Source organism: Phoenix dactylifera, chromosome 9, assembly GCF_009389715.1.
Source record: "Phoenix dactylifera cultivar Barhee BC4 chromosome 9, palm_55x_up_171113_PBpolish2nd_filt_p, whole genome shotgun sequence".
NCBI classification, from domain to species: domain Eukaryota; kingdom Viridiplantae; phylum Streptophyta; class Magnoliopsida; order Arecales; family Arecaceae; genus Phoenix; species Phoenix dactylifera.
This window is the reverse complement of record NC_052400.1, coordinates 13,104,036-13,129,266: the sequence shown is the minus strand read 5'-3', so window position 1 is coordinate 13,129,266 and position 25,231 is coordinate 13,104,036. Positions and strand designations below refer to the sequence as shown.

The window sequence follows — 25,231 nt, the reverse complement described above, 5'->3', positions numbered from 1 at the left end:
TCTCTTATGATTACTTTAAATCTACCAATCAAACATTACCAAGTACATCCTTGGTCAACTTCATTTCTTTTTGTTTTACATGATGTTTATTTCTCTTTTTTTTTCATATTATAATCTTGTTTTTGTTTTGAACTAAATTTTTAACTCAAATTAGTTAAATACTTATTCAAAGGCAGATGGAAGACAAAAGTAGAATAAAAATCTAAAATGGATGTAAATTATGCAAAAGACATGAAATGGTAGGCGAAGAAGATGGTCATTGCTAATTAAGGCAAAATAACAAGCCAATAATTATTTGATTTCAAAGCACTAGTTTGTTTGAGTTTCTCAACTTGAATGTTCATCAACAGCATTGATTGGTCATTTGTTCTTTCCTTTTCCAAATTTGTATTATCAATGTAGAGCATAGAAAGGAACGAAGGGAGATAAAAATATTAAATTAAGTTCTACCTTTATATTGATCCTACCTATGACATGTTAAAAGCCAAAAAGTTTTGTTCCCCTCTTTAATTTTCTTTCTTTCTTTCTCCGAATGTCTATTAGCTTGCATATCAGCACAAGAATTTGCCCTGTGTGATTTTCCATAAGAATAGCTAACAATAATCGGCTATGAATTTTTCTTCTCTGGTCTGAATTTAAATTTCTAATTTTTTAGAAATAGTCGATAATGAGTTTACCAATTTTAATGATTTCTCTATGGTCAATATGAATATCCCTTCAATTAGATAAGCTTACTACTTTAACTTATTATCTAGTTCTTTGTGTTCACTATTTTTATCAGTTCCATGTAAGTGCTATCTCTCTATATTTAAGTATAAAATAAATGAGGTCATGGAAACCCCTCTATATTCCAAGCGTGTGTTCACATTGGGCTGGAGTTGTTGGTCAAGCATGGGTTGGACTAAACTTGAGCCTTGTGCCTAGTTATGCAATTGAGACTGAGATCCTAGTTTTTATTTGGCTAGCTCTTGAGAAGAGTATAGACACCAAAGATCTGAAGGTAAGAAGAAGGATTAAAGGTTAATGAGCCATGTCCGCTCTGCGAGGCTAAGCGACAAACTGCTAATCATCTTCTACTGCATTGCTCTTTTACCAAAAGCATCTGGTCCAAATCAAAACCTTTGCAAATATTAAAGGTAGGCCAGCAATACTACCATCTAGATGGACCAAGAAGAGAATTCCTAGCTCAACTCTTGTTGGCTTCCTGTTGGGAAATTTGGAGGATATTCCTTAGCAAGAAGAAGTTCATCTTAGCTGCTTCGAGACTTTTCGAGTCTTGGGGTAATTTATGCTCCAACTTAGTATAAATTCATTTATGAGGATCAGAAAGTAAAACACTCAAAATTTGAGGAGAAAGATTGGTCGTAGAGTCTCGTCATATGGTTCTGATATGATTGGCTATGTAGGTCGCCATCCAAACAGCTATACTATTAGCTTTTCTACAAATATGCGAAGCCTTATAAGAGTCCCGTCATCTTTTGTCTCAATTCCTTCTTGGTGAGATTGTCTCTGTAGCTCTATATGTAATTGTTCCATAGTTTTAGTTTATTCTATTAATAGTCTGCCGGAACAATAGGTTTTGATAAAAAGAGATTGGACGGGAGGTAAGTCAGACTATGATGGGTGGATTGATGTAGAACCTGAGATCAGGTGTGTTTGGAATCCCCCTTCAAATTGTGATCGCCAAGTAAATTCTCTGGCAAATAGAGTTAATACGTGGATCTCTTCCTGGATAGAATTATTAGATTACTTTAACTCTCTGGCAAAGAGAACTAAAGCTATTTTCTTACAGGTTTGACCCCCTCCTCCTCTTTTTTTTTCTTTTTTTTTTTGGTACAACATCGATTTACACGCGGCAGGTGTAGGTGCAACCAACAAAATCTAGGCATACGACAAAAGGGGATTGCTTTCTGAGGGAGGCTACAATTCTCGAAACCCATAGTTTCTGCATCTGTCACTGTCTCTTTGCATATCAGTATTTATCGCCTGTTAGCCAATCATCTCTGAATTGGATTCATGTTTTTCTCCCAGTGGCTTGCATGATTCAAGCCATTAGAGAGAAAATCATGAGTCTCTTCAGGGCCTAGAGCCAAGGTTGTAAACATGGCCAATGACAGTTTATGAACAACCAAGTAAATATAAGAAGAGCAAGAAACAAAATAAACCAATTCAGTCTGGATCCACAGAAGAACTTAAAATCAAAATAATTCCAACCTTATAAACCCTGCATGACCATCCAAATTCAAACGATCTTCATCCCTAAGAACATTAAAACTACATCAATTCATCAAAATATCTATACGAATCCAAAACTGAGTACCTCAGACCACAAAACCCTCGAATATCTTTTACTAGTTAGGAATTCGGTGCCACAAGAAGAAAAATCTCAACATTCACGGGGATTATATCAAGCCATTGCATAATCCATAAAATAACAAAAATAAAAAAGACTAAAATCTAAAACCATTGACCCAACCAACCATCCAGCACCTAAATCGCTAAATCCTAAAATCTGGGTATCCAGTAGATACTGAAATTTTAATGTGATAAAGGTCATGAACTAAAAATTCTTCCAAAAAAACCCAATAAAGTAATATCCAAAGAAACAGAAACAAAAAACTGAAAATTTAAACCGGTGAAATTCAAAATTCAGAACAGATGCTAAAAACATCAAGCAACCACCCATCTTTGCATCTAGATAGCAAAATCCAAGAACATGCCATCATTAAGCAGCTACAAATCTGATATATAAACTGCTATAAAGCTCAAAGTTTTTTAAAAAAATACCTTTAATTGGAGAGAAAAAAGAACCAAAAATTTCCGAAGGAGAAAAGAAATATTAAATACTACTAAAAATAGTACTATTAACTATAAATTTTTAGTAGTGACTTAAAATTCTAAATCAACTCCAACTATTAGGCATCCATAATGATTTTTTGGAAAAGATGGTATAAATGAGAAATACTATTAGGACGAGTTTGGTTTGAGACCGGAATTGGAATTAAAATGGATTGAAATGAGAATTGGAAAGATCGAATTTTTCGATAGATTTGGTTCATGATTAGAATTATAATTGAATTCAAATACTAAGAAAGAGGCCAAATTGGATTTTGGGGAATTGGGGCAGAGTCACTTATTTCTATTTCGAGAGCCTAGCCCCTCCAACCAAACATGAGTATATTTAGAAAATTTTATTGGTATGGGATATTTTAGCCGATTCAAACTCGTGCTAAGAGTACGGCAGTTTTGGATTTGGACACTAACCCGGGACTTTATTGGTGTGGGATATTTTATTCGGATTCGGATATTACACTTAACCCGGGACTTTGATCCGATTCGGCTGCACCGTTGCCGTCCCAACGACGTGTCAAAGCGCAGCTCCACGACGCTCCTTTTAAAAGTCTTAACCATTCTTTCCAGAACCGTCCTCGGCAGCGGAGGTGTCTCGTCTCTTCTTGTTCCAACCCGATTCTCAAGCGGACTCCCGCACCCTGTTCTTCTCGTCAATGGCGTCGGCGGTGTGGAGAAGGGCTGTCCTAGAAGCCTCGGGAGCCGCCGCCGCCGCCGCCGCCCCGTCCTTCTTGTGGTCGCCAATCCCTCGCCGGCGGTGGTTCTCGAGCGCGCCCCGGAGGTTCGCGGCGCTGTGGGGGAACGGGGATCATGGGAGGTTGGGGCTGGGTAGCCTGGAGTCGCGGTGGAGGCCCACGATCTGCCCCTTCTTCCAAGAAGATCTTCCAGTCTCGATCGCATGTGGCGGTGCCCACACCCTTTTCTTGACTGGTAATTTCTTCCTTCTTTTGAAGAGTTTTGTCTTTTTTATTTATTTATGATAAAAAAACACACTGAAAATAAAAAGAAAAAGAGAATCTTTGGAATCGTAATGTTTAGCTTTGGCGCCAGCTTCGGGATACTTTTAGTGACCTGTAGTGAGATAAATTGCGTTAAATCTGTAAGAATTGTATCTTATATATTCGATATCTGCTGTTTTTTATGATTTTACATCCAGGGAGCGTAATCGGTCTTTGAACCAATTGATTTGTTGGATTCGAATATCTTGTAGTTTTTAATTATATTCATTTATACCAATCCAAATCATGATATGCCAGTGAGACTGTGAGAGACGGTCCAGTCTGACACCCTGATCCTTCGATGCCTTTAAAATATGAAACATGAATAAATTTTCTTCAGGACTCTTTTCTTTGCACTAAGTAGTCAAGATTACAAGAACTTGGATCCGTGTATGGTCAAACAGTACGAATCTGAGATCGAGACAGAGAGAAAATGGTGGATTTTCTGATATCTTTAATGCTGTTACCTTTATTTTAAATGTAGGTGAGTCTGAATTCCTCTTTGCTCAGTTGACATTGGATCTTCTTGACTATTTTGGGACTCCAGTTAGGCGGAATTTGGAATCTAGAAAGATGATTTCTACCACAATTGTGTTTTTGAGGACAGTTACGAGTAGAAAATACTGATAATTAATGCTTTTGTACTTAATAATTGGAAAAAGGCATGATTGATGCATTGTAGATGTGCAGGTCATTTATATATTACATTAAAACATCCTTATAACTTTGCCTGGTGTGCAAAGCACTTTTTATTGGATATAGGCACATTCAGCTCATTCTGCTATTTGATTCATGCATCTTTCGCCTTTTATCTGTGTTATTTTTTTTAGAGTTATCGTTTTTTTTATGATAATTTTAGAGTTATCAGTTACACTAGCTTTATGACCACAATAGCTCCTGGTGGATATGAGATATATGTCTATGTCTATACACACACACACACACACTACAGATACATACATACATATATATATAGATATATATAGATATATATTCTGAATGACTATTTCATGGTTTATGAGGATATACATATTACTTTTGTAAGGAAAACTATGATGATATGAATTATGGTTGTATATGTTTATAATGCTCTACTCCATTTGTTGGACAGAAAGTGGTCGTGTTTATGCAACTGGACTGAACGACTTTGGACAATTGGGTGTAAAATCTGTCAAAAGTCATACACTAGTATGTTTTTTCCTTGATCTTTTATTTCATTCTGTGTTTTACTCATTGATTGGCTACACATAGCTGTTGTTTCATGTAGCGCAATAGTTTCCTTGTTGCCTTCCACTTCTACTTGCATGTTATAGGTAGGCATGGTTCTCACATGCTACTTATAAAATTTGAAGAAAAAACAATGGGAATAACCTGCAATGGAGATAATGATTGAGATTCCTATAGTTTATACCGTTTTAGTATGTAAAAAATGTTATGTAAATGTGCATGGGATATGCCATGACATTTTATTGCAAGGTTCGTCGTCTCGGTATTGGACTTTGTACCGGTGCCATACTAGCACTGTGTTGGTATGGTATAGTACGGAATCTTTTCGGTGTATCGAGTGTCGGTACGCCATCCATACCTGGTACCAATATCGAACTGGTATGGTACAGTACGTCCTGTATCACCTGGTTTGGTCCGGTACGATAAACCATGGTTTATTGCATTGTTAAGATAAATCTACAAATGGAATGCTATCCGTAGATGAAGCGAATCTAATTAAACAACTTATTTTTGAGCTTGGCCTCCCCAATAGCTCACTTCCATTTAACTACAAGTTATACGTGGCTAAGATTTGTAGGTATTGAATCAAGATTAGGTCCCTGACATTGGTTTTCAATGTTTGAAGGTTGATTGTTTAGAAGCTGCGTGGCCTCCCCCCTCCAATCCTGCCCCACTCCAGAAAAAAAAAAAAAAAAACGCAATAACCACCAACACCACCATCACCCACGGACGTTGGTTCCTTTTTCACAGTCAAATTCAAAAAATCTCAAGGTTTAGGGTGACTTGCTACTATATCTTGAGCTAAATGAAGGTCATATGCCTTGGTAGTTGCAGAAAATTTGAACTTGTATAGATAGTAGAATCTTGGATTTTTACAGAGAAACTTTTGCACTTTTGAAATTAAGCAGATGAATACCGAATTAAGATTTATTTTGGCATTTTTTATTGTATGGCTATCAATCTAATGTCAACCCTTTGACTCCTTCTTCTTTTTTTATCCTCTTTTCTTTTTGGTTGGGGGGTGGGGTGGGGTGGGTGGGGGAATGGAATATGTCTCCTATGCCTTTTCAATTGGGTTGTGGACTAGCATTGGCAACCATATGGTTATGATTGATGTGTCCGATTAGTTGCAACAAAGTGTTGATGGTTATTGTTCTTGTTATGGAATTAAGGAGATGAAACCTATTGACAGGGCCTTCTTTTTTTTTTGTGTGACAAGACCTCTAGTGGTTGTCTTTTGCTGAAGGTCATGTTGCCATATATGATTGAAGACAATTTGATTGAGTAGGTGCAACAGCCTTTTCTTTGAGGCAAGCGGATCAAATAGAATAATCAAAAGGCGAAATGGTTCAGTGACTGAAGGAATCTGCCCTATTGCAATAGTGGGGCCACTTGGGAAATAGGGATGCATGTCCAAGTTGGTTAAACAATCAAATCGGTATCTTGCACTGACAGTTCTAGCCGGAACTTCGCCAATAACATACAAATCATGTGTTTCGAGTTTGGAAAGATTGGACATAATTCTTATCTAAATCAGATATGTCGACATCATGCAAGGAATATAATAATAATGTGGTATGTGATAGATGAAGGAGCACGAGTCTATAGTTCAAGGAAGAAACAAAAATCTCTACCTGCTATGCTTCTGTTGAAGATGTTCAGTATGTGAAATATTATCTGAGTAGTCTCTCTTCCATGTTTGAATATTCTAATTCTTCTCATGGAATTTGGATAAAGGTACTTTATTAAGGATGCAAATCATGTATGAGCTGCATATACTCATGCTTAACTTGGTTTGTTAGGAACTAGTTAGTTGAGAAGTTCATACATGCAAGTTGTCAGGAGCTCAAAGATACTCATCACAGAAAATCAGGTGTTTAGAACAAAAAATTGAAGTCCAAAAGAAGCATCTTCACAATTGTCCTTTTTTGGTTACATTATCAAGTCAAAAATCTGATGAGAGAAAAAAGCTGACAAAATGGCTGGTAAAGTTAAACACTAAATATCATTACTTGCTTGTGTCTCCTTTCCTGAGCTGTCCTGGTTTCTGGTTTGCTTTGTGGAAGTTCTTCATTGCTTCATCATAATTTTAGAACTGAAATATTTATGTCGAGTCCTTCAAACATTCTATCCTAAATGCTTCTCTGAAGTCTTGTTGTTTTGCCCCCAATACCTATCTTTTTGCAGGAGCCTGTTGAAATTTTAGGACTTCCTGAAAAAGTTGCACATATTTCAGCTGGTTACCATCATTCCTGTGCTGTTACTGGTGAGAGAAAAAGACAACTTGTGAACCACCTTGCTTTCTCTTTGAATCGACTTTATTTGCAATTTTAAGTATGAGGTGGCTAAGTTACGTCCATTTCACATTCATTTCTCAGATAGTAAAGAGCAAAGCAGTTCTTTTATTGGTGTGAACAATGGACAACAGATTAGAAATTGGCTTAGGATAACTTGGAAGAAATTTATTTGTATCCTTCTATAATACTTATGTATGTGTTCGTGAGAGAGTAATGGGTAAATTAGGTTCATTGTGAAATAAATTTCTGAGATAAACAAAGAGCAACATGGTTTTCTTTGTGTCTTATCACATTACAATTATTTGAGTATGAACTAAGATATTTTGACGTGAATATTTAATATGCCTGATTATTTCCATTCATAATTTGTGTGTGTGTGTGCATGTGCATAGACCTTTATAAATTATATGTGCAACACTTTTGCAAGTTGTGACATTCTATCTTAATTGTAACAGATTTTGCACTAAATAAAGTTTCTAGCTTTTTCTTTAAGTTACTGTCAGAGTAAATTGACTTCTGCATGTTATAACACCTCAGAAAAAAAAATATTTTTGCCTGTTATATAGCTCTACCAGAACTATGCTGTTTTTCTTAATTTTTGTATAAGCCGAAGACTAAGATTTAAACACTGGAGACCTACTAATTGAAGAATTTCTTCAGGCTTTAAATTTTTCAAAAGACCATACTACTGATGAGTTAACATCATTTATTAAAGAGGTTCTTCAGCTAAGATGTAAAGAAAGGAAATTCATGTCACACCATTTTACATTATGATATGAACACCCAACAAATTAACTTAACCTCTACGGGACTGATCATAAATTGAATATGGATTATGGGGATGTTGAACCACCAGTTATAGTCATGAGTGTGCTAAAAAAAATGAGTTTTTATAGGAACCGAGAGTGCAATTTTTAATGATTTTTTTTTTAAAATTCCTGATATAACTTGAACATTATCTTCTAGTAGTTGTTACTGATATGAGCCTTTTTTTGTTTGTTTCATCTAGATTAAGTTTATATTGAGTATACAAATTTTCCATTTTCATTTAAATTTTTTCCTGCTCATTTATTGATTTGATTTACTAGATGAATTTCTGTCTGCTACTAGTTCTCTAATAATAGACAATAGGATATCTCATTCTCGGTTCTTTTTTTCTGATTTTTTTTTTTTTGTGCTGATAGAAAATGGAGAACTCTTCGTTTGGGGGAAAAACTCTAGTGGGCAGCTTGGTCTTGGAAAAAGTAATATCCTCTTTACCTTCATGCATACTGACGCATTGGTTAATGGTGCTGATCTTGCTATGGTCATGGAATTTCATTTTCATTGTTTTTATATAATGATATTCTGTATCTTTTCAAAAGCTTCTGAGACTGCTATAATCAATTATTAAAATTGCTCACCAATTTCTATTACAGATATCCTGAGAGGCAATGTGATTCGCTGTTTACCCATCTCCTTGTTCTATTATACATTCCTTTATGATCAAGGTTTGCCGAATCAGTACTGGGATTTGTACCAGTCGGCGATCGGAATGGGATGGTACGAGTCCGTACGTACCGTTTTGAGGGCAAACTATTATTTTTTTTTGATTTTTTTAAACTGAAGTCAGCACATGGTTTGCCAACTTCTACTGTAGCAAGTCAGCAAACCATTTGCCGACTTCTCTTTAAAAACGATGAAAGAATAAATAGGGTCCCTGTTTTCGAGCCCTTTCTCCCTCTTTCTGAGTAGCCTCTTTGCCTCTCTCCCCCCCCCCCCCCCCCCCCCCCCCCCCCCTCCTTCTCCTTCTATCTCCCTCCCCCTCCCTTCCTCCTTCTCCCTCTCCCTCCTTGCTGCCCTCTCTCTCTCTTTTCCTCTCTCTCCTTCTTCCTCTCCCCCTTTCTTGCTTGATTTCTCGAACCAAATGGCGGAACTGTGCCGGTTTGGCCTCGGTACAGTTTGGTACTTCTCGAACTGGGTGGTTTAGGTTGGCATCACCTTCTTTGTTTGTGATTCTTTAAGATTTATTTATATTCTAGACTCTGGATTTCTGATTGATAATTATCTTTGCCATTAGATCTAACTGGCAACATGAACCTTCTTGATTTTTTCAAAAAAGAAGTATCTGATGTTAATTGTGATAAAATGTACATATCTAGTCCTGCACTATATCGAATCTATTACTCCTTGGAAGTTGCTTGTCTCAACACGAGATGTTATCGAAGACTTTGCAAATTGCAACCAAAAGCCAAATTGAAAATATCGCCTAGAGGACTTGTTCCCTTGATTGCTTTTACTCATCATCAAATGCATGGCTGTAATATGCTTATTCAATTTCCTTTTGTATCTTCAGTCAGTATCCAGACTGGACCATTAATAAAACAGGAGCTCATAAAAGCCTCAAATTGTGTGTAATAGATATAAGCTTAAATCATCTTTTCGAAATACATATCATTTTGAATTGAGTAATACGTGTAGAATGAAGCATCTACTGTCAAGGGGATAAACTGCAGAAGTCTCACTAAACTATATTAAATTAACATGGCAAGCATGATAAATACTAAACTCCCATTTTACACTTAAAATCGGTGAGGATACTCCTTGACGGTATCTTGGCTCAAAACAACAGTTGTTGTTAAAGTCTTTGAAACCAAAGGCCAAAATAATTATATTGTCTTAGGGTACTTGTTCACTTAATTGCTTTTATATTTGAATACATCATGCGCTGCTGTGCTATGCTTATTGAGTTTCCTTGTAATGGTCAGTTGGTTTTCAGGTCCAGCCATAAATGAAACAGGAACTCATGAAAGCCCGAAAGCATGGATTGAGGATCTGGTTGGTATCGGTCGCACACCGGGCATCTTGGATCAGATTGGGGATTGACCCATCTTGGAACCGGTTCGGACCTTGAAATATGTAGAATTGGGCTTTCCCCATTGGTATTGGTAGGCACTGACCTGTTGTACAAAGCAGGATGGGGACCGGCAGCAATCATATGGATTGATGCTAGTCGGGACGTGCATTTTCACCGTTTTTTCCCTTTTTTAATCCTTTTTCCTGTTGCTATTTGAATAGGAAGAGGAGGAAAAGGGAAAGCAGAAAGATAAGGAAAACAAAGGAATAAAACAGCAACAAAATTATCAGAACAAAAAGAAAAACATCAAAAGCCTCACCTAACTTAAATTCATGACCTAAATAAAAATAAAAAACCTAAACAATAAAACACATCAAAACAAAGGAAAAAACAAGAAAATGAAAAACAAAAAAAATTCCTCCTAGTAGTTATCATGACGCCAATGCATCCCAGCTGGCAGTATGAAATTGTCCCGTTAGTGTGCCCACTGTTCCCTACTTGATATGAGCACCGGGACGGGGACTTAAACCTTGCTTGAAAGGCTGTGGTATATAAGGATAAATCAGGAATCATCTTTTCAAAAGACATTTTTCTGAAGCAGTGTTAAACCTAATTATATTTGGTTTCATGATTGTCATAGTGTTATAAAGGAGAGGATCAACACTAAAATGCATAATTTTGAGATTAAAGTATGGAATTGAAAGGATCATTGGTATGGAAGGCTCTAACTCATGGAGGTGAATTATTTAAGGAGCAGAGCATACAGGTATTTTCCAGTGCCGGGTAGTAGGGGAGGGAGACATGGCCTCTCTCTTCCTCCATGCTCCATCTCTATGCAGTAACTCCCCCCCCCCCTCTTCTTTTTCCCTTTCTGTGACTGAAGTATTAGAGCAATATACCACCTTGATTACAATTTTTCTAATGGATCCATCCACATGTGACCTTTATGGTTGTGTTGGAGATTTTATGTCTATGTCTTAGGATTTCTTCTTGATGAGATGGCTACTATCTTTCACAAGACTTGTTTTTTTTTTTTTAAGCTTACATGCAGAATTCTTAGCCTATATTGAAGATTGAAACATTGCATCGCATCATTGTGTACATTATTATTTTATTTCTGGCAATTTACATTAATTTTTTACCATCTAATTTTTCTGATCTACATCAAAGTTTGAGCCTGGTCCTTAGAGCCATTGTGTTCATGGCAAGATAAGATCATAATTTTTATATTTTAGTGTCATGCTTCATTACAATTTATTAGGTATTATTTCTTTTTATCAAAATTATTCATAGCATATTCTATGATCATTTTATTGATTTATTTTCGTTATCTTAAATTGTGCAATTTCATTAACAAGTCATAGAAGAGACTGTACAAATATTGACATTCCATATTGCATTGTAGGGGCAGAAAGTATAGTCTCCACCCCTATTAGGGTTGATTGCTTGGTTGGCATCCGTGTGCAAGTAGCTGCATTGGGTTTGGAGCACTCCATTGCCATCACAGGTGATAAAAGAAAAAACAAAATTTTGATATGACCTAATTTTTCTAATTTATGTCTACTAATTTGGTATTTTTTCGATCATTTGTTATTCTTCCCCTATAGATGAAGGCAATGTCTTGAGTTGGGGAGCAGGTGGCTTGGGTAGACTTGGTCATGGACATCAATCCAGAATTTTTGGATTCTCAATAGACTCAAGGTTTGAGTAAGAGAAATATGTGAATTATATACTATGCTGTGTCTTGATTTCATTGGTGAAATACCATCTTCTTCTGTAGGATATTTTTCTTTTCATGGTAAGATTTATTCCTTAAACAATGAAATGATGAACAGCAGTGTTCAAAATCTAATTTATGCAAATGAATTGGTAAAGTTGATCTTCTCACTTCTTTGATTTTTTTTTTTTTTTAAATTGATGGCTTCAAGAACTACACATTCCATTTACTGCAGATCTCCAATTATCTACCAGGAATTTAAATTATCTGAACATAATATTTCCTTCATTCTGATTCTACAGTGACTGTACTCTTGACAATTGAAACTACTGAGAATACTAAATTGCCCTCATGCTCAAATAACTCAAAAAGAACTTAAGATGTCTATATATTCTACTCCAAAAATACTTGATTTGTAATCAACAAATAGATGGAAGAAACAACAAATGACCCCAAAAATGTTCTCAATGACCTGTGGACATATTAATTTTCCTACACAGTGGAAGTGTTGTCCGCTATTTGAGCTTGTTTTCTCATATTAGTCAGCATCCTCATATTTTCCATTGCTTAGCTTGGAAATGCTTGTTATGTGCTCAATCAATATATCCCCTACATTGATTTGTCCAATTTTATTTACTTCGCCTATCAAGAAGTCCAATGATGACATCTTACATTGCTTTCTCAACCATCTGAAAAAATGATCAAACTCCAAGGATTAAAGTACCTTGTGCACCTCCAGTGCCATTTTGCTCGTTATTGTGCTATGACAAACCATGCCAGTCACATGGCCAATCACATGCCAAGACTCGAGATAAAGAGAATGAGTTTTTTCTGGCATGGAGTGACATGAATGATATAAGGGTTACATAAATTTGTACCGTGCCTATTATTTTGCTGACATGGTACATGCTGTGTGATAAGAACCAGTGTGGCAGTATACTTTGAACCATGGCATGCCGAACCGGCCCGTACCGGCCGATACGAACCAGTTCGGCCAACTACCGGTATGCCGGAGCCGTGGAAACTGGTACGGGCTGGTTCTGTGCCGGAGATGAAGAAGACAAAGAGAAGGAGAGAGAACGTGGGGAAGAGAGGGAGGGAGGAGACCTATGGCCGCCGTCGTGCCCCCGCGGGTTTCCCCATCCTCCGCCGGGCTCCGCCGCCTTTCCCGGCCTCCGCTGCCCCTCCGATGGTGGCCACAGGTCTCCTCTCTCCCTCTCTTCCCCGCGCTCTCTCTCGTTCTCTTCTTTTTTCCCGGCTCCGGCGGAGAAGAGCTGGTCGGTTCGTACCTACCGGATCCGGTACGAACCAGAACCGTATTGGTCCGGTTGGCGACTGGTACGCCTACCGGATCCGGTACGGCGGACCTTGCTTTGAACCATGGTAAATTCATGTCTTTTTTTTTGCATATATACCCGTCGAAAGTTTCTGTTTTGTACATATGACCCTGTAGTTTTGCATTTTTCATAATGCACTTTTTTTTTTTTGCCAATCTCCATCTGGGGACTGTAGGGTAGTTTTATTGTTCCCATTCAAGGTTAACCTTTACCCGTTATTGATTGACTCTAATCACTTTTTGGGTTGATAGCTGCTAACAAAGGAATGGAAGGCATTGATTTAAAATAAAAATATTTGAATATTTGCACAAAATGCAACATGACGGGGCTGCACATGCAAAATCACCATTTTAGTGCTCAATAGTGTGCTCATAGATAGTTTGCACATTAAACCTGAAACTTATGAAGTACTTCTATTAAAGATCAGTATCATGGGCAATGCCTGAATCCTATTTTCTTATTTTCATTTTTCCAAACTTAGGCAAATGAAAGCCTCCTTCCCCATGAGGATCACTTGGATGTGATCATGGTTGTAAGTGGACATGGTGTAAGAAAAAAGATATGAAGGGATAGTGGAAGGATTCTAACCTCCCTCTTGATATGATTCAAAACTAGTTATTTTTGGAGAGGGAAATGGTTGATCCATGATAGCAAGATGGTGATGTTCTCTGTTAATCTCTCAATTGTGAGCATTTTTAAGATTATATTATTATTTATGTGCTCTGGCCCTCCCTTTCTCCTTTTTGTACTAGTCCTAGCATGAACTTTGCTGTCGTTGCAAGGAGCTTTGCATTAAATTTACTAAAGTAAAAAGCTTAATGATTGGCATGGTATAAGGATACCTTAATTCTTGAAAACGATGATGGTTGATCTTGCATCAGAATCTTTAATAAACCATTAGACCTTTGAAAGAGCCTTTTTCTGCTGACTGTTATTGCACATTCCTTAAATCTATTCCATCTTAACTTGAAAGCCTTTTTTAATGGCTCATGTAATGTTTATGTACATATGAATATCCTTTTTCTCTTTTATGCATTATTTGTTAGGGTGACATGCGTCTAGTGTCTGGAAATTCTCTCTGATTAGTAAAAATAACATTCTTTCTTATCATACAGAATGATATTTAAAGATCCATTTATGCAGTGAATATACTCCAAGACTAGTCAAGAACCTTGAAGGAGTTAAGGTACTTTTGCCTGTAAAATTTATTCTTGATGTTTGCTTCTGAAGAGTTAATTTGTTGTGCATCAGTGATTTGTTTACTTATAAATCCATATGTCTAAACATGCATTTATAGGTCAAGCGTATTGCTGCAGGAATGTTGCATTCGGCCTGCATTGATGGTAAATTTAACCAATTGTTACCAAATTAACAATTCAAGCATGGTCTATTTCTATTTGCTTAATCTCTTTCCTTTCCGTAACTTACTGATGCACATTGCAGAACGAGGTTCTGTTTTCTTATTTGGGGAAAGGACAACTAATAAACTGGTATATTTGCTAGCCACATGACCATATATCCATTGTAGACTTGTAGTGCTTTGTATAAAATTTATTTTCATATCAGATTGATTAACTAACTTTTTTACTTTTCTTAAATAATAGAGCTTTGGAGCAGCAAAATATGCATCCACGCCATATGCTGTTTTAGATCTTCCATTTTCAGAAGAAGTTGCTTGTGGTGGTTATCACACTTGTGTTGTGACAAGTACTTACTGAAACCGAATATCAGAATTTCATTTTTAATTTTTTTTTGGAAATTCCATGCTACAACTTTTTTGGAACCATAAGTTAAATTGTCTTGTGTGATGAGATTGCCTATATGCTAGGCCTCTGTTGGTCATACGGTCTTAAAAACTATTTATCCATATGGGTTATATATGTATCTTAGTTGAGTTTGACTACCAACTATTACTCTCATCTGGGTGATGTTGATGTATGGGGTAGTCGTGAGATGCGAAAAGTTGAAAATGCAAATTTGCTAGTGTGAGAGGCTGAGAGCAAATGAGAGAGAAGCACCTATAGAGCACCAGATCAGTTTGTGAATCTGTGGAGGCTATGGATGATTTTAAAGGTTTAAAGCAGGGATAGGAGTTAAGAGCACAAATTGGAGTAAGTAGGTGATTACTCATAAAATAAAGGTTAAATTTTAAAGAAAATGAGATCCTCGAAGGTGGAAAACTGATGCTAAAAGAAGGCTGTGCCACTTGAAGCTCATATGTACCTAGATGTAGGATTAACAATTTAGCATTATATCCTTTATGCATGAGGATATGCTTTCTTACCTTAAGATATAAGAAAAAGAAGATAGAAGATAAGAGGAACGGAGAGGTTGGGATCAATGTCGGCGAAACCGGTACCGGGCACCATACTGGTTTTCCAGCGGGATAAGTTGGTACGGGCCTGTGCCGTGCTGTGCCGGGCCCGTACCAATACAGTAGAAGAGGCGGGGGAGAGAGGAAAAGGGAGAGAGAAGGGGGAGAGAGGGAGGCCGGTGGAAGGTGGAGGAAGTCTGCGGAGGGCCGGTGGAGGCCGGAGGGAGGTGGCGGAGGGCCGTCGAAGGCCGGTGACCCAGGCAGGAGGCAGAGAAAACCTCCGCGGCCAGAAAATAGGGCGGATGCCCTGTTTCGAACAAAACAGGGGTCCGACCTTTTTTCTTATTTCGTGATTTTTTAGTGAAGTCGACAAATCGTTTTCCGACTTCACTTAAAAATTACGAAATAAAAAAAGTCTCGGATCCCTGTTTCAAACGAAACAGGGGATCTGCCCTGTTTTCCGGTTGTGAAGCCACAAAGCCCGGAGGAGCGTCCTCCACGCAGTTCGCCGGCCTCCGTCGGCTGGCCTCCACCACCCTCTCTCTCTCTCTTCCTTCCTCTCCCTCTCCCTTCCTCCCCCGCTCGCTCTCTCTTTTCTTCTCCTCCTCCCTCTCCGGCAACAGATTTTGTTTTCGTTGCCGGAACCGTGGCGGTTAGCCGCTGGCACGGCTCGGAACCGCCTGGTTCGGGACAGTTCCACCAACCCTGGTTGGGATTGTCCATGCTATTTTTAAGGTTGTTATATGATTTAGTTCAAGGGTAGAAACTAGAAAGGATAAGAGTTTTCAAGATCAATGAATACCATATGTGAAGCATGGTCATAGAGATTATGCTTTTGAGAAGTAGCGTGCTTACAAATAAAGTTAGCAAATGGGAAGCTTTCAGTTAATATAACATGATAGCAACAATGTTCCTTAAAGGAAAAATTCAAGACAATATTTGAGTTGAATTGGAATTGCAAAGAGACTAGGATTAGAGGGATAAGCAATTTGTTTAAACTCTGTTAATTTGTTTCAGAATTTTGCAACCATGCAATGTGTCAATTGTCAAAAAACCAAAATATGAATTAAATAAACAGGAAGATATGATAAATGACCAAGTGTGTGATGCCAAATGCCAAAGGTTAAAAGAGGAGGAAGAAGAAGATGCTTACTTCTATGAAGGTCCAGAAGGTCCTTGTTATCAAGTCTCACAATATAATTTGAAATTAATAAGCATAAAGTAATGCTTCTAGATCTAATAAGAATAATATAATGTAATAGAGCCACAAGTTGGTTGCGAGCATGATGTTTATGACAACCTATGGAGCATGAAGCGTAGGAAGAGAAAAGGAAGGAGGTCCTAGATTTGATTGTTTGGTGTAACAGAGCATTGATGTCAACAAAATATGCCATTATATTTGAAATCTGAAGTGGACCTGGCAAAGATGAACCAGGCTCTAATAAATGCACAATGAGATGTGGCTGAATCAAGAAACCCAAGTCTGAAAAATATTTAGAATTGAAAAATGTGATCATGATAATATTCCAAGTGAATTAGAGAATAGGCAATATAGCTAAGGATTGTTTTTAATGTTCAATCAATTATTTTAATTGATCAACATGCTAAAGAAGTGGGTAATAGGCCTCCTTATGGTAGTTGATTGTTTTAACTGAAGCTTCCTTCTAGAAAGCATGGTATGAATTGACTTTCAATGAGATGCACGAGAGAATAATGGTTTGGTAGAACTGTGATACTGAAGACAAAAGTGAACAATGAGGGTATTGGTATCAATATAAGGATGCTATCATAGCCTTGATATGGCTTCATGGCCCTCATCCTTGTGTTGCAAGAGTAAATGCAACATCCAGATTACAAAGAAAATTTGCCAATTGTTGAGAGTTAAATACCCCCCTCCCCCCTCCTCCCAAAAGAGAGAGAGAGAGAGAGAGAGAGAGCACTTTAAAAAGGAGGGAAGGGGAACAATGAGAGGCAATATTCTTCAAAAATGTACAGATGGAGACCTTTGTTTTTGGTGTCCAGAGGGTGCGAAAGTGTTGGTCACAGCACCAAGCAGGTTATGTGAAATGCCTCAAGGTATGCCTAAAATCAAGGATTAAATATCACACCCATGTAGCTTGCAGCCATGTTGCGTACCATGTTGATGGTGGTCATGTGCTGAGCCAACAAAATGGGTCTGTAGAGGCTGAAATTCATCACCTAATCAATGAAGGAAACCAATGGTTTCAAACTGGAATGAGAAGTGCTTCATTTAGGAACTATACTAGCTAATTATTGGGTATGTGAAGGGAAAAAAGATGATTTTGACTTGGTGAAAGGGGCTACTTTTTTGTTTGGAAGAGGTGGATGTTGGGGGAGGAGTTGGATGTTCAAAATGGATGGCACGATTGGATATGCAGTTTCTAGCCACCATCCAGCAAGGGCATGGAGAAGAAAAATTGCTAGGGGAAGGAAAGATTTTTTGAGCAAATGGATCTTAATTCTAGATGTATCTCATAGAGGTTGCAAAACCCTTATTGCTTCACAGAATAAGGCAACAGAGAATGAATATGTCATTGGATTTTATCAATGCTCTAATAAAATTGTCTAGCAATGAGTCAAACATGAATAAAAGATTATCTAATTCTAAACATCCATAAGTGGAGATGAGCAATGAAGGTATTATTTATGCAGCCAATTTTGAAGATCTCAGAAAAGGCTCAAAATGGGCATTGATAACATATTACTTGCTAAACAGATCATTTGATAAAAGAATCAAGCACGCAATGCATATGCAACTAATGGGAGCAACAAACTATGTACAAGATACATAGTTGATCTCCACCATGGAAGACAGTGTCCTATGAGACAAAAGATTAAAAAGGAAAGCCATATATAATATGTTGACATATACCTGTTAACGAAACAAACTTAGATTGTTTAGCTTGGAATTGTGGAAAGAGTTAGTAAAACATTTAACCAAAATGGATGTCGCCAAAATATTGATTAATGGTGAAGAAGAAAATATAGGGCAGGCCCCAAATAATTTGATTCTGCTTGCTAGTGTAGTAATTGCCATGCATCTTGGTTATGCTGCTGTTTCCTGTTTGAAATTGTAATATATCTCAGTATGCAGGTATAGAGCCAGTAAGGTCAGTGGATGGAATCAGTGACTCTAAATATCTCATTACAAAATTTATCTACCAACAAAGTTCTGATTAGCTGTGAACGAGAAAATTGCCTCTATGTTTGCAGTCTGCTATGCAATTTGTGACAAAAAGTGCTATCTTTTGAAACTTCAGTACAGTCCTATTTATACAACTCATTATCATAGAGTTTTATTATCATGCCCTAAAGATTCCTAGATAAGTAGTGTTGTATCTGAAGCTAAATGACTTCTAATATGTCCTCTCAAATAAAGTAATTGATAGGATAAAAAAAACTATTATTTGATTCGAGCAATACTATAAAATGAGAAATAGAATTCGGCGAACTAGTCATCATATGCCTTTATTATCATTCCCTGAATTTCCTATTTATGTAGTTCTGTATCTGAAGCTAAATGACTTCTAACATATCCTCTCAAATAAAGTAATTGATGGGAGAAAACAACTGTATTATTTAATTTGAGCATTTTTTGTTTTATTTTGAGATGTCAAGAGTTAATTCAATTACTGGTGCTCGTATTTATCATATATATATATATATATTGTAGAATAAGTACTAGGTTCATTTGCTTCTTTTGATTAAGCATGTCTTTTTTCTATATTTATGGTCTCCTACAATTTATTTTTTGATTGTTACACTTTCCTTTCTTTCTTAGCTACTGAAATATAAACAGCAAAAAGACTGTAAGTTCATAATTATTGCATTTTACAGGTGAAGGAAAACTATACACATGGGGATCTAATGAGAATGGCTGCCTTGGTCTTGGGTATTAACCTTATATTATTTTCTTGGAGCCTTCTCTGGCTTTTATTAGTTGAATATAACTATTACTCCAACATCTATAATTACTAACTGATAAATTTTCTTTCTTATGCCAGTGGCACGGAGGTGGTCAAAACTCCAGAAAGTGTTGAAAGTTCTTTTCTAATGTTCCCTATAACTGAGGTGAGTACTGCTTTTGTTCATTCAACAGTTTCAGTATGCAATAAATAATCTTCTGCTTGCATTACCATGATCTCATTTCTTGAGAAATGTGCTTGTTCCCAGGTATCTTGTGGTTGGAAGCACACAGCTGTCATTTCTGGTAAAGTATTTTTTTATAACAAATTTAAAAAACCAAAAATAATGCTTATATCTTGTGTATGCTTTGCTTTTTAATTGTCCATGTTCTGTGATCTCATTTGTTTTGTGGTTCGTGAAGTTATGCTAGTTTTTGTCAATTTGTGGTTTATACGGATCCCTCCATACTATTTTTGTTATGCTAGGTTAAGTTCTTTGTAATGGTGAGCACCTGCAAGTCATTTTTCAATTCTCCAATTGTACTTGGTCATCCCCTCATTTCAACCTTCAACATGTATTCTTAGACCGGATCCTCTTATTGTTCATCATGAGCTAATGCTGCACTTGTTCAAATTATCTTAAGCAATCTACCTTTTGTCACTCATTGTTGCTATCCCTAACCTTCTGCGAAAGTAATAAATTCTAACTCACTTGTAGTTTTACCATGCATCTATCTCAACTCTCAACATTCTTAACTCTACAAGACTTAGTTTATGCACAGATTCTTGGGAGCATAACCTTGAAGTGGAACAAGTTTATGTTATATTATGCTAGGTCAATGCACATCAATATGATGGAGCAACATGTGTCATGTTTTTTAACATGATAAACAACTTGAGTAGAAGTCTCAGTAAAAACTTGGAACTCAGGACAATGGCTTTAAATCAAATGCAATCCATGGGTTTACAAGTCCCTTCAGCCTACAAGCTAAACCCACAAATCCTATTATGTTGGTTAAGAATTGCTATTTTGTTGGTAGAATTCCATCTTTGCTGGGTAACAAAAACCTCGACTTATCTACCCGATAATATTATAAAGTTGTAGATGACACACCAACTTTGAGAAGAGTGGGGGAGTGCGTATCCATCACATGGACTATCATATTAACAATGGATTTATGTACTAGATCTACATGAATGGAGCTTCATTGCTCTAAAAGCCAATACTGTCTCATGACTCAAAATTATCGATACTACTTATGACATTTATCCCCTATCATGAATCAAAAAGTATAAATGCTACCTTTTTGAAATCTCTTAGATCAAGAAGGATCTACCAAGATGGAGTGCTTACATATGAGCGACCAAGCGAGAGGGGTTTGTGGCGAAGAGGAGATTGCAAACTAGCGGGTGGCCACTAGCAACTCGGGTGTGTGAGGTTAATGATCATCCCTGCCTTCACTAGTGGCTAACTGAGAGGGGGGTTTAGATGGTGCTAATTCTCGGATGGTGCTAGTTCATGTAGGACATGTTCGGGCTTGTTTTGTCATGACCATTGTCTTTGACGATGCCTAGATGGAGAAAATATGCTAGCCATGGAAGTTCTATCTGATCAGGAAGTTTCTATGCCATCGGTGCTCATGGACATTCATTGCCAGGGAATTCAAGCTGAAGTGGAATCTCGAACATGAGTTCCACTTTTGAAGATGCCAAACAACATCCTAGGATTCAGATTTTGCAGTGAGCAGGATATGCTCAAGGTACGGGTCGTAGGACAGTGGATGGTTATGAGCCTAGTGCTTTCTTTGGAAGCCTTGTGGTTGAACTTCATCACTTTGGTGGACACTATCAAATTGGGAGTGGTATGGATGTGGTTGCCAAGGCTATCGTAGGACTGTTGAGATATAAAGTAGTGGCAGGGAACATCGCTTGTGGCCTGTGGGTGGACCTGCGCACCGAGACTATAGTAACCGAGCAACTTACTCAGGTGAACTACACCAATGTTTCAGTTCTACTGGATCCCATGAGCCTTCTCATGCTCAGGATACATGTTGGGCTGCTGGAGACGGGTAGAAAAGTGGGCAGTAGTTCGTGTTTGAGTGTTGGGATAGTGTGCTTTAGATGTGGCTGAATCAGCCATGACCAAGCGAGCCACCCCTTCTTGGAGGGCCAAGCCAGCAAGGTCATCACCCTGACAACATCTTGTTGGACCAACAGTAGGTGGAGGCAACATGGCAGCAACCAGTGGTGAATGTGGCATGTGTCGTGGCACAACTTGCAGCACCAATTGATGGCCAGTGGCCGGTGGCGATGCCAATATGGATGCGGGTGTCCAAGGCATCGATGATGAAAGATTCGCTGAGTCCGAGTGCTGAATCGTCTCGCTCTGAATTGCTAAGTTCAGCTAATCACTGCCTTACTTGAAGAATGACTTGAGGCAAGGCAGTTGGTCTCCACTCTCAACCATCGATCGATAGCTCTTGGTTCTTTACCCTATCTTTGGTGTTGGTTCCAGCTGGCTCATTTGTTGTAGGGTCTGCAACACAAAACTCAGGTGGCCATCTGAAGTTGAAGCGGCTCGGATTGGAGGATAGCCCTTAACTCTGCCGGCACAAGAGGATGCCTCTGTTAGTGCCGACATAACATCTGCAGTGCAAATGTGTTCAATTAAGTGGAAGCAATGCTAGGATCTTTGGGGTTTAGCCATGCAGCATCAACTAGGGTGGTTCATTCTTCCACTTTCATGCTTTGGTGGCTATGAGGTCTACTCCAGCAACACCCTCACTGTGCTCAACTCCTCAACCAGGGAGTAGCAGTCTCTGGTATCTTCTGGACAGCGGTCACTGCTGTTGGGCTTAGTGGGTTAATTGAGATGTCGGCCTCCAGACCAAGGGACTGAGCAGGATCCACCATGTTCTCAAGTGGCCCTTTGTGGGCATGTAAAATATACCACACACTTAAAAGTGCAATCTGAACTATTCTAACTGATCGATCCACAGATATTGTTGGATCAATGCATCTACCAATATCTCAAGGACCCATGACAAAAAATGTCCATAACAAAAATGTGCTATCTGTTTGGCACTACCATGTGAATATCTATTTATTCTGTATGCCAAATTATTACATATTTAGGGTGCTATATGTTCTTCTCCTTTTGCAATTCTTGACTTTTTAAAAGTACTATTTACAGAGTCAGTCCGCTAGAAGATGCTTGCAACTTTCTATATGATGCACCTTTCATTACTGCCATAATTTGTTCAGACACCTTATTATGCCAGAATATTTTTATTAATTTCTTGAACTTTTTCTGATCATTATAAAAGCTCCGCATCCCATTTCCTAAAGTACTTCCCCCCATCTAATGTTCGAGTCAGCTCTCACCCTTAAAATTACTTCAAGAGCTTTGACGTTGAAAATAACCATTTTAAAATGCTGACATTCAGGTGGCAATATCTTCACATGGGGGTGGGAGGTGCTAGTGGAACATTTTTGAAGATGGTCATTCATCTGGAGGACAACTAGTAAGTTTATTAAATTATCTTAATTACAACTATTTAACAATTTGAATCAATTTCTTGCAATTACAAAAACCAAGAAATTGATTACTATTGTGATCATACTGCATACTGTATTCACTATCTTTAGTTTATTTGTGGCTTTGTGCTTTACTTCATTAAATCCATCTAATTCCCTTATTATATGTTCAAGCAAGTAGATACCTTAAATAAATCTTGGTCATAAAAGAAGAGGAAGGTTGCAGGGTGCACATTCAGACTGTGTATGGAAGATTTTAATTATGAAATCACTATTCTATTTTTTATTGATATAAATTCCTTGGAAATGTGATTTTTAGAAGCAATTAACAAGGTATTTGGTTGTTAAAAGGAGAAAGATCTAAACTGGAGAAGTATAAGCATAGCGAGGAGAAATCATGCACTTGAATAATTCTATCCAGTAGAGCTCTCCAATTCCTTGGTTTTAGGGATTTTATGAATTCAAGTAAATAGCTGTACACGTGGATTTGTAGAATCATACTTCATCATTTGAAAAAATGTGAAATCACAAGTTATATTGGGTTTGAGTCGATTTTTGCATCAATCTTATATTGATTGACTGCTTCTATTATGTTGTTGCTAGCAAATACTACTGCTTTTTGTTTTGGATCTTCCAAAATCATTCCTGCAGTAAATGTGGAGTCATTTTTTTCGGATCGTTCTGCAAAAAGTTTCATTCTCTTCATAAAAAAGAGGAAATTTTATGGTACACCTAAACACACCCTCAATAAATTGATCATTTTTAGGATTTTTTGCATGAATAATCTTCTAAAAATTTAAATTTGCATGCATACCCTTTTAAAATTTATATTTATTTATGTACCCTCATAAATACTATTTTTGCACAAATGCCCCTAATATAACAGCTCTTCTAACCCCGTTAATAAAAATCATATTTATTTTAATTAAAAATAAATAGAATTTTGTAATTACGTTTTTGTCCCCCATCGGCGAACGCCTTATAAATATTTTTTTGCACATCTATTCATTAAGGGTATTTTAGTCATTTTAATTTGAAATTGTTAATTTTTTAAACGGCATCAGATGGTATGGTTACACATACAAAACAAGGATAAAAAAAGACATAATAGCAAAACAAGTATTTTACAAGGGCATACGTGCAAATAATCAAATTTTGGAAGGGTATTCATTGCAAAATTCGATATTTAGGAGGGTATTTATGCAAAAAAATATTTTTTTTTATTATCAAATACTTGCTAGTTGAATTAATGGCCCTCAATGAGATGTCTAAGGAGAAATCCGGTCGAACAATGCTTAGGGTTTTTTTACCATGTTCTATATAGGCAGAATCAGCTTGTTTTTGCTATTTTATGCAAGAGAAGGAGCAGGAGAGCTCTTTGGGTTCACAGCTGAGTGTCAAGCTTATAACAGATGATTATCATTCATTCAGACTGCTTCATACACAGCTGTTGAAAATCTTCTTTTATTTGAATGTCAATCCTTCAAGTTTCATAGTGTTATAATGTCCTGTTTAGTTTAAATTTGATTTTTTTTTTTATTCTCGAGGCAGCTCTTTTCTCGCATATATTGTGTTCACTTCATGCTGGTTTTGTCCTGTGAATACAAACACCGATCAAATTTCAGGGACATGGAAATGATGTTGACTACTTTGAACCCATGATGGTGAACATTGGTCAACATGTCAAAGCTTTGCATGTGTCATGTGGATTCAATCACTCTGGTGGAATTTTTGAGTATAATGAATTCTGAGAGGATTACAGCATTCCTACAAGCTCCACCACCATTAAAAGGCAATTGCAGATATAACCTTCTCTTTGTATCTACAGATCATGTAGAGAAAGCAGCCTCATGAGATAATATGATGTGTGCCAAGCTACAAGTACCCATGTAAATTAAAAGCTACTCTCTGCATGAGTAATGAAAGAGGCATAGATTTTTATGCGACACGTACAACTAGGAATGAATGAAAGCTTCCGTGGTGTGGTTCTTGCAGATTTTCATCAGACTCGAAACAGGGTATCCTTAGAACATGCAATGCTGCTGTGCAGAGGTGGGGCAGTCTTAATAATGTCATTTTGGCTTTCCATTTCCTAATGCCTATTTCTACTTGTGTCAGCAAGGAGTGTGCCTGTCAGGAGGGGATGTTCATTCATTCCGAGAATTAGCAGGACAAACACCTAAGCATCCTCT

General features: G+C 37.4%; 1 protein-coding gene across 2 annotated transcripts; it reads left to right on the top strand.

The window, feature by feature from the left end:
- The first annotated feature begins 3,405 nt into the window (after window positions 1–3,405).
- On the top strand, window positions 3,406–25,033 carry LOC103701831 (ultraviolet-B receptor UVR8). 2 transcript variants are annotated; one of them, XM_026802516.2, is made up of 15 exons: window positions 3,406–3,780; window positions 4,960–5,036; window positions 7,263–7,341; window positions 8,557–8,616; window positions 11,614–11,715; window positions 11,816–11,915; window positions 14,406–14,448; window positions 14,560–14,605; window positions 14,706–14,752; window positions 14,867–14,969; window positions 19,435–19,489; window positions 19,602–19,668; window positions 19,771–19,807; window positions 22,949–23,026; window positions 24,591–25,033. In XM_026802516.2, the coding sequence occupies exons 1-14, from the start codon at window positions 3,507–3,509 to the stop codon at window positions 22,996–22,998; spliced, it is 1,140 nt and encodes a 379-aa protein (XP_026658317.2). In that variant the 5' UTR covers window positions 3,406–3,506; the 3' UTR covers window positions 22,999–23,026; window positions 24,591–25,033. The 2 variants fall into 2 exon arrangements, with proteins under 2 accessions (XP_026658317.2, XP_008782248.2); XM_008784026.3 differs by having other exon boundaries at window positions 3,408–3,780; window positions 11,816–11,909; window positions 24,665–25,033.
- The last annotated feature ends 198 nt before the right edge of the window (window positions 25,034–25,231 follow it).